Source organism: Agrilus planipennis, unplaced genomic scaffold, assembly GCF_000699045.2.
Source record: "Agrilus planipennis isolate EAB-ADULT unplaced genomic scaffold, Apla_2.0 scaffold166, whole genome shotgun sequence".
Taxonomy (NCBI): domain Eukaryota; kingdom Metazoa; phylum Arthropoda; class Insecta; order Coleoptera; family Buprestidae; genus Agrilus; species Agrilus planipennis.
Window position 1 is genome coordinate 448,893 of NW_020442437.1, and position 10,808 is coordinate 459,700.

The 10,808-nt window shown below is 33.7% G+C and overlaps 1 protein-coding gene across 1 annotated transcript; it reads left to right on the forward strand.

Moving 5' to 3' along the window:
- The first annotated feature begins 3,885 nt into the window (after window positions 1–3,885).
- Window positions 3,886–6,862, forward strand: LOC112906362. Its single transcript, XM_025980320.1, has 2 exons — window positions 3,886–3,944; window positions 3,978–6,862. Exon 2 carries the CDS (start codon window positions 4,085–4,087, stop codon window positions 6,860–6,862), a length of 2,778 nt encoding a protein of 925 aa, XP_025836105.1. The 5' UTR covers window positions 3,886–3,944; window positions 3,978–4,084.
- The last annotated feature ends 3,946 nt before the right edge of the window (window positions 6,863–10,808 follow it).

Genomic DNA, 10,808 nt, shown 5'->3' on the forward strand with positions numbered 1-10,808 from the left:
TTTATAAGAATAATTTTCGCTTGGACCAACTTAAATTCATAGCTACAATTCACTTTCCAAAAGGGGTGTTCTTTCTGTTGCAGAACCGTTACCAAGCCTCCAATAGCTTAGGCAACTCTAAAAACATTTCACCTGGGCTTCGCTATCATAGAACCAAATTTTAGTATTAGATGTAAATTTTATTTATCTTTTTCATGTAAGTAGTGGATGCCCTTCGAAAATTTCGTAATATTTGCTGAAATACTGCTCGCATACACAACTAATTGAACAAGAAACTATGAGACATGTTCAAATGGCTTTGTGTAATGGATTTAAGTTCTATTTACCGTTTTCTTGTGACTAGTGGATGACCTCACAAATGGAGACATTAGGCAGGCCGTTTGAATGAATTGGAGGTTTATTTTGCGCTTTTTATTTATAAGCGGCGTTTTCCGAAAATCAAATCTGATGTAATGTCAGTGTTCGTCTACCATCTAACCATGCAACAATAAATTGAAGATATTTGGGAAAAATATAAACATTTATCTGAAGATTAACCGAGTAACGTAAATGTATTCAGGGATGTAAGTTACCTATTATACTTTAATATCTCATGCTAATGTTTGTCTGGTTCACTCTTGTAGGTTTTTAAATTCTTGCTTATTATGTTTTTAAACAGGTGTATAATTTAAGAGTTAATTGTAAAATTCTAAAGATCAATTCCCCAAAATAAAATATAATCCGACAGACTCTATCGAGAGATAGTTTAAACTGCATGTGGAGGATTCTCTCTTCATTTTATCTTTGTCTATTTTCATAACCGCTAGGAAATATTTGACAGCTTAAGCAATTCCTTCCTTCCAACCCAGATTAAATACTTGTGCGATAGTCTGGAACGGAGGAGAAGGTGATGCCGGCTGGAAATTCCTAAGAGGGTTTCTTGTAAACCACAAGTTTCGAAGAAAGCTATGTAGCACATAGTAGACGAAAGAATGAAAGTTGTGATGCATAAAATGCTAGTAATTTAAGTGTTAATATTTTTTAATTGTAAACATATTGTAGAGACTAGTAGGGCAACAATATTATTTACATTTAAAAAATCAAAAATTAAATAACGTATTTAGTAAACTTCCATGTAGCAGTCATAGTTCAGTTTACAATCCTTCATATTAATAACTGAAATAGATTGGTACCCTAATAGGCAAAATTAAATTTACGATACTTAATAACATGCCAAGTAAAAGTACTTGCAAGGTATGTGTTCAGATTTCCTAGAAAAAATATTTGGTCTGCTCCTTTTTGAAAAATATACATTTACAAGGGCTGGGATTATACCTGCTAACTTTCTCTTTGGGGCATTATGGGTTGTATGCAGGCAGATTGAAACTTGAAAACAAGTAGCAATAAAAAAAGGTTCAAGGAGGAGGCAGGCAGTTTTTCGGAAATAATTGCAGAAGGAGAAGTACTTTGCTTTTCATAACGAGTAGGCGCTCTCGTATTCGGGTTGTCATTCAAGGAATATAATTTTGGGAAATCTGCACATAAATAAGGTTATGTGTAGGTTAAGGTTTATACATTAAGTTTTTGTACATAGTGTTGTGTTTTGGAAAATACAAAGCTTTAACGCAACAAGGGTTTTTAATTTAACAATACTAGTAGTCCATTGGTTCATCCTGAGCTATTGAGATGATGTGTAGCGAATTACGCACACATTAATTGGTCCTTCGAGCCGGATCAGGAGTACCCAGGATTAGTGGTAATACATGGGAATTCTTCTATATAACATAGAAGTTTGAATACTACAAGGTTTGCATATTGAAAGTTGCGGATTTCTGGAATTCTTCGAAATTGATGCCGAAGATATATGGATACAACAAGGAGTTGGATCTACTAGGTCATTTATGGGCGATAGTGTGTAGTGTACAGTGTATACAGTGGATAGTGAAAGTTTGGGATTTAAGGTCAGACAAAATATTTTTTATTGTTTGTTGCATTTTTTACTGACATTTTTTAATTAGTGGATTATTTGTTGATATTGGTTTCTTTGATTAACTTAGTTGCATAATTTCGTTGGGTTACGTCATCATTATTTTTAATTTTTATTAAAATAAAAATGGAAAGGTTAAATAGACAAAGGGCTGTCTTTAAAGGCACAATTACTAGGGTGGAAACCTTTATAAATAGAAGTATTGCTGACAACAATATAGATGTTTGTGAATTTGAAGTAAGGCAGAATATGTTAAATGAGGCTTATGTAGGTTATTCGGAAGTTCAAGGGAAAATAGAAGACGAGGATGATTCTGAAGTCACATTAAATGATAGAGCTGACGTAGAAACCAGGTACCTAAATTTAAGTGCATTAATTAAAAGGTGTTTAAAGAAAAACATTGAAACAAATTCTAATTTGAGTTCTAGTTCTTTAGGGTCATTACAGTCTCAATATAACAATATTAAAGTTCCAGAAATATCTATTCCAGTTTTTAGTGGAAAATTTTCAGATTGGAGTAGTTTTTATGATTTATTTAATGCACTGATTGTCGAGAACACACAGTTCTCTGATATTCAAAGGTTTATTTATTTAAAATCATCCTTAAAGGGTGAACCTTTAAAATTGGTCGAAAATTTACCTTTAACTAACGACAATTTTAAGATTGCTCTAAACATTTTAAAAACTAGGTATGAGAATAAATTGTTTGTTGTTAATGCACATATTAAGGCACTGGTGGAAATTCCGTCTATAAATAGATGTACGGGTCCTAATTTACGTGAATTCATTACAACAGTAAAACAACATGCGGAATCGTTAAAAAATTTGAGTGTCCCAATTGAGAGCTGGGACCTAATTTTAATTTATTTACTAATGCAAAGATTAGATTTTCAAAACTAAACAAGCAGTTGAATTTGATAGAGGAAGTAGTGCATTTTTTGATTTTCTGGAAAAACGATGTATTACATTGGAAAATTTAGGGGTTCCGGAAGGTAAAGGAAAGTTCGTTAATTTAAACACAAAAAGCACGGATTATAAGGGAGTGCACACAGGGCTAAAATGTGAGTATTGTAAAGGTACTGATCACCATATTAGTAAATGCTATAAGTTTAAATCGTTATCGACTGACCAACGACGACAATTTGTAACTATAAATAGATTGTGTTATAAGTGTTTGTTGCCTCATTTTGTGCAGAATTGTACTAAGGCAGGGTGTTCAATTTGTAAGGGTGAGCACAATACCTTATTGCATGTTCAAAATTATACTCCTTGAATTGCAAGGGGCAAAAACGGGGGTCAAGGTCCTAGCAGTAAAGGAAACATTGTCGTAGGTAACAGCTCTAACGGTGACGGTCAACGTGGCAGTAATGGGAACAATAGGGATATTCCTGCCTCTCAGGAGAACACCATCGCAGTGATTGATCATAATGAAATAGTAGGAGAAAAAACGTCTTTAGGTAATTCCATTCAATTATCTGCAATTGCAAAAGGTAGATGTAACTATGTTATGTTAGCTACGACGCAGTGTGTCTTTTGGATAGAAACGGGAGGTCTGTTATAGCGACAGCTTTATTGGACAGTGGTGCACAATGCTCGTTAATAACAACAAAATTAGCGAAAAGGTTAGTGTATCCAACCTATAAAGGCACTGTTGAAATTTCGGGAATATCAGGCAAAGGGGCGGTGTGTAACGAAATGATTGACATTACACTATCTTTAAAAAATTGTAAGGATATTAATAATAAGGAAATTCATGTATCTTGTTCAGTTTTAGATAGATTTGTATTGAAATTACCCCAAGTACAAATAGATATGAATAAAATTCAAATTCCGTCCGATTTGCATCTGGCTGATCCATTATTTTACAAACAAAAATCAATTGGTCTCTTACTCGGTGCCGATATTTATTATGACCTGATCACACCAGAAATAATAAAACTAGGTAGAGGTTCGCCTGTTTTACAAAACACTCTCTTTGGTTGGGTTATTGCGGGCAATTTATCTCTCTTTGGTTGGGTTATTGCGGGCAATTTATCTGAGGAGTTTATTGGGCATATAAGTGCAAATAGTTCTGATAAAGTTTCTTTGACGGCAACTGTAGGGGATGTTAATAAAATAATGGAAAGATTTTGGGAAGTCGAAGATGTTAGTTGTAGTAATAAAATTAGGAATTGTGAGGAAGAACTGGCGGAAAATATTTTTAACAAGACAACAAAGATTTTAGAGGACGGGTCATTTCAGGTAACTATGTTACTTAAAACAAGCAATGAACATGTAAAATTGGGTGATTCCTATACGTTAGCAAAAAAGAGATTTTTTAATTTGGAAAAAAGGTTCTTAAGGGATAATGATTTATTTTTAAATTATAAGCAGTTTATTGATGAATATGTATCATTGGGTCACGCAAAATATGTACCACTCACATTTAAAACTTCTCTTGGTTTTAATAAGTATTTTCTTCCACATCATTGTGTCATTAAGGAATCAAGCATGACCACAAAACTAAGAGTGGTTTTTGATGCTTCTATGAAGTCATCAACGGGTTACTCTCTGAATGACGTGACGTTAAAGGGGTATAGGGTTCAACCAGAATTAGTGGATATTTTGTGTAGGTTTCGGTCGTTTAAATATGTAATAATTGCGGACATTGAAAAGATGTACCGCCAAATTAAAGTAGAACCATCACAGACCTTTTTGCAAAATATTCTATGGAGAGACGGACCTAATCAAAGTTTGCAATGTATAGAGTTACAAACAGTAACCTACGGAACAAAGGCTGCGCCGTTTTTAGCTACAAGGGTATTATCTGAATTAGGTAATAAAAATTTAGACAATTTTCCACTAGCGGCAAATACTATTCTTAATCAATGTTATGTAGATGATATATTAAGCGGTGCAATGGACTTGGATACGTTATTCGATTTACGTAATCAACTTATTAAGTTATTAGGGCTAGGAAATTTTAAATTACATAAATGGGGATCGAATTCAAAGGAGTTTTTAGCTAGCTTTCGTGTTTCAAATATTGATTATGCAATTAAACCAGACGAGGTGTCAAATAAGGTTCTAGGAATTTCTTGGAGCTCAATGTCCGACGAATTTTCGATTTCTACGCCACAAAAAATTAATTCTAGCGTCACTAAAAGGAATGTGCTATCAGTGATTGCGCAGATATACGATCCATTGGGATTGGTGGCTCCGGTAGTTGTAGTTGCAAAATTGATTATGCAGCAAATGTGGCTGTTGAAATTAGATTGGGACGACGTTTTAAGTGAAGAGTTAAGGGTGGAATGGGATAAATTTCTTAAAAATATTTTGGAACTGTCTGATTTAAAAATATCAAGGTGGTTGTTTTCGGATAAAAACGCAATCTCGATTGAAATACATGGGTTTGCTGATTCAAGTTTAAGAGCCTTTGGGGCATGTATATATTTAAGGGTAATTTATGAGGATCACACGGTATCCTGTAAACTTATTTGTTCTAAATCTAGGGTGGCGCCGTTAAAATCTATTACAATTCCTAAATTGGAACTAAGCGCGTGTTTGTTATTATCTAAGTTAGCAGCTAAGGTAGTTGAAACTTATAACAATACTTTTAAGATAGCTAGCGTTAATTTGTGGACCGATTCTCAAATTGCTTTGTGTTGGCTAAAGTCGCATCCTTCGAGATGGAATATATTTGTAGCAAACAGGGTGGCTCAAATTCAGGATTTAACGGCTTCTTTTAAATGGTGGTATATACGGTCAAAAGATAATCCAGCTGATTGTCTTTCACGGGGGGTTGACTCTAAGGATCTAAATGAAAATTCGCTGTGGTGGGAAGGTCCCACCGTGTTAAAAAATATTGACTTTACGTTTGATACTTTTAAGATTAATACCACTTTACAGGAGATCCCTGAACAAAGAAAGACAGTTTTAGTGATTAAAACAGATGTAGATTTTGATAATTTTTTCAAAAAATTTTCGTGTTTTACAAAATTAAAAAGGGTTTTAGCTTACTGTTTACGTTTTCTTAATAATATTAGGACTGGAAATACTAAATATAAGGGTTGCTTAACGGTGTACGAATTAGATAAAGCTCAATTAGTAATAGTTAAATATCTACAAAAGCAACATTTTTCTGACGAAATTGCACAGATCCAAAATAATAAATCCATAAAAAACAGGGCTATTTTGTCACTTAATCCATTTGTGGATGAGTCAGGTATATTGCGGGTAGGAGGCAGATTACACAACGCAAATGTTAGTTATTCACAGAAGCATCCGATATTATTACCATCAAAAAATTATGTTGTGTCTCTTCTGATGAGACACGAACATTTAAAACTTTACCACAGCGGTGCTCAAACAGTTTTATCTAACATAAGGTTAAAATATTGGCCTCTCAATGGATTACGCGAAATTAAAAGGATTATTAGGAATTGCGTTACATGTGTTAGGTTTAGATTACAGTCGTCACAACAAATAATGGCAAATTTGCCTAAGGACAGGCTATTGGCTACTCGAGCGTTTCAAATTGTGGGAATTGATTTTGGGGGACCATTTTTCATTAAAAATTCAAGAATAAGGAGGGCATCATGTGCAAAGGCGTATATTGTAGTTTTTATCTGTATGGTTACTAAATGTGTTCATCTAGAGTTAGTGACAAGTTTATCGTGTGAAGCATTTTTGTTAACCTTTAAGCGGTTTATCTCACGAAGGGGTAATCCAACCACAATTTATAGCGACAACGCCACTAATTTTCTAGGCGCGAGAAATCATTTACGCGAATTATATATATTTTTTAAAAATAGGGAAAATGAAAATAAAATTGTAGATTTTTTCGCAAATAAAGGCATACAATGGAAATTCATTCCACCTCGCTCTCGTATCGGGTTTGTAAATCAAGAAGTATAATTTTGGGAAATCTGCGCATAAACAAGGTTATGTGTAGGTTAAGGTTTTATACATTAAGTTTTTGTACATAGTGTTGTGTTTTTGAAAATATAAACCTTTAACGCAACAAGGGTCTTTAATTTGACAGTACTAGTCCATTGGTTCATCCTAAGCTAACGAGATGATGTGTAGCGAATTACGCACAGTATGCTTCGAATAGAGATGATTTCTACTAATGTAAATTCCCTGACCTTAGAATGAAATTGGTAAATGTTCCATATCCATATATGTTTTGCGGTAGCACACATCTGATTTTTGAGTTCACCATGCAAGCTGCGTGAAACTCCAAGTGAAAGTAGTCGACAGTTGTAAAGTAAACGTGACAGTATATTCAACACAGATGTGGGAGAATGAGGTAAAGGGCGAAAATATGACTCGTTAATAAGAAGGCACTCTTAGTGCGGTTGTCGGTATCGATACTTTTAGTGTCAATCGCATGGGAACCCCGAAAAGCATAAGCTTGATTTAGAGGCCGCTGGTTGTTGGAGCTCCAACTAAGTCCTGAAAAATGATGTATAGTGGGTTATGTGGCTGCATATGTGGAGTACCCGACCACTCGCGTAGTTCCCGGTTCAAACCTAATATAAGGATTTAAATTAGCCCTAGAAAATATACAATGGATGTCTATGCCCCAAACCGTTTGGCGAAAAGGAGACCTAAGAAGGTGATTTTACCATATAGGTGTATTGTACATAGCGTGTGGATAAACTTTACAAGGCTTACGCTACACGATAAATCCTCATCTAGTACTGGAAAGTTGATTTTTTTATAGTAAGGAAAATGTAGTCATTCATTTTGCTCTATGAGGATTACACACAAAGATACAATCCGTGAATTTTTCAAAATAACTTCAAAAATGTTTCCGAATACGTTCCGTTTTATCTATTTCAATGCATTGGAATGTAAAAGAGAAATAAAAGGTATTATAACGGCAAAAAAATGAGAGAGAGGGAAGGTCGACAGAGAATAAAAAGCAACAATTTTTAAACAAGGTTTAAGGTGCCATATCGCCTCATTCTTCTTTCCTGGAAAAGAAGTGAGTATTTGATGTGTCAGGTGTACATTTTTCTCACAGTATCGGCCGTTTGGAGACCGAGATGCCGCTCTTTAGTAGCATATATTTTGAATGGAAAATGGTTGCAATCGATTTGGACCGCTTTCAATTTCCTAAAAGTGTTCGGAAATTTATCTTACTTCAAAAGTTATTCAATGAAGTATCGCCCTTTTGCGGAGATCAATAAACAGCTACTGTTACTAGTCCTAATACATTTGATCTGAAAGTTAGGGTGCACTTGTGCAGTATGTAACTGACTATTTTAAGAATAAAAAAATAGAATATACTGAAATCAACACCACTACTTTCTAGCCACAGATGTAGACTGCTTTGGAAAGATCCCATACAGTGCAATTCTGTATCATGTCCTTAAGTGTGACCCAATTGCGAAAATCATATACGTAGTTTCTTACAAACTTTCCATAATTATATTTTGTAACTGTTGAAGTATTGTACGAGTAGTACACATAAGTACATACACTCAAAGATATCTCAACAGTACCGTTAGTAATGAATGGCAGCTAAATTGTTATATTCTTACCGGCATGCATTCCACTTATTTACCTGAAAAAGAAAAACTCAATTAGTAAATGGGTAACAAGAGGTATTTGGTACTTTAAGGACGTTCCCAAAAAAAAATTTTTCTTACGATCATTTTTAAAATTTAATTGTAAATACCTACCTGTATTCTGAACGCATACGAAAAATTTCGACCCATTTTGCGGTACTAAAATTGAACATATTAGCATTTTAAATTTCTATTTGAACGCATGTTAATTCATACATTCATGTAGGTTTTAGTGCCTAACAATTTCAATTTTCTTACAATTTTCTTTAAATTTCGAGAATTAGCAGTTAATATTCACATAAATAATTTCCATACAAAATCGGTACAAGAAGCGGTATTTATTTTGTTGTAAACAATGTGTAAAGTAAATCTCAGACTCAAACTCTCCTGCATAAGCTGATCAGTAGTATGCGACTTGGCTTCGCTGCAATAGAGCGGGACGTTTATGTTGGTTATCCTAAGCCGTAGAACCTACGTGTTTTCATTTATTGTTGCCTGATTTCTTTTAACAATATTAAAATTACTATTAATATTCACTAGATTGTAAGAATTATAATTAAAAAAAAAAAAAAAAAAACAGATTATGTTACATTTGGAGCTTGAGTTAACTTCTGCCTATTCTAATGTTGTTTGCATTGGTGACTGATTAATGTTTCCTGTAATGGCTAATATTGTTTACTTAAGTTTGCTTATCATTGTTTTATTACTAATCGGCTCACGGAGGTACCGTGTAACCGCGACTCATAGCTACTTGTAACTTGTTCTTTGATTTTCTTTATGTTTAATCTTTGCAAAATATTCAACAGTTGCCGTTTGACTTTGTAGCAATAAAGTCTTATTAATAAATATACACAATATTCGTCTCCTTCTTTTCATTCATCCTGATTACAACAATCGTGCAAACTTTGTTTATAAGTTTCCCTATATGTATACAACCGCGTAAGGTTCGAATCGCTCGAATGTTGCAAGTTGAATGAATCATCGTTATATGCTGCTTGCGAATGGATCACGGGACAGAGCTCTTTGATATTAAATTTAAAAAAACCAATCAAATCACGAATAAAATCCACAATGTGGTGTCTGTAACTGGCCAGTCGCGTCCAACGATTTTAAATTGCCGCCATGACATCTATTAGGTACTATAGATATGAATATGTATGTTTGAGTGTACTTGTTACACTCTAGCTAAAAAATATTAAAATAGATGTACCTAATTGTTTCAAAATCTTCATTATTTATTTGTTATATAAGGCACACAATATACAGGGTCCTTCAGACTGAGCGGTACATTAAACGTTTTAGGGAAACTAAGATTGTAGCAGATCTGAAAATTTGGAAGTACGGATAATCGCAGATGGTCTTTTTAACTAAAATAACTTCATCTGTCACCACTTCCGGTTATACCAGAAATTGATGTCAACTTTGTTATTTTAAATGGAATGGTATAATTTCTNTAGAGGCAGAAACAGGAGTTAGGAGGGGTAGAGGTAGACCTAGATTAGATTACTCTTCGCAAATAGTTAAGGATGTGGGTTGTTCTAGTTTTAGGGAAATGCGAAGTTTAGCTCAGGATAGGAAAGAATGGAGGTACGTGTCCAACCAGTTTTAGGACTGATGACCTTATGATGATGATGATGATGAATAATAAAAATGGTCAATTATATAAAATGTTAAAAAATGTACTTATAATAAATAAGTATAGCTTTATATTACCGAAACTAATAAATAAATTATTAGGCATTTATTTTTCTTAAAAATTGTATCACTTTAGTAATGATATCTTTTCACCTTCATCAGTTCGAGACGATACAAATATGAGACGTTGTCAAGTCGAGTAATTCGATGTAATAAGTCAACTTTTTCGCTTATGTGCTTGGAAGGCGGGGCAAAGGAGCGAAGTGCTGGTCAACTAATTCTTACAGTACAAGTTATATAGGGAAAACGTATTTGTAGGTTGAGAACCATTGGTCTTTGGGAAGGTCCTTAAATGCTTGTTGCGTTCAGTTCATTAAAAAATTCAAAAAAGTAGTGGATTGTTAATAAACACTTCTATTAAACAGAAGTACACTCCATTTCGTTATTTTTCAACTTTTATGTTAATATAACAACGCCTCCAGATTATATTATTAATATATACAATAATATAAGCACGTTTATTTATTTGAAAATATTATGATTTGATCATTTTGACGCCTGGCAATTAATTAATTATTAAAATTAATTAACTGTTTTGTTTGTTGTAAATTCGATCACTACAACGGAAATATATAAATAGATTGAAATAA

Excerpts from the sequence above, each read along its gene's own strand:
- LOC112906362 (XM_025980320.1), top strand. The coding sequence starts at position 4,085 with ATGGAAAGATTTTGGGAAGTCGAAGATGTTAGTTGTAGTAATAAAATT.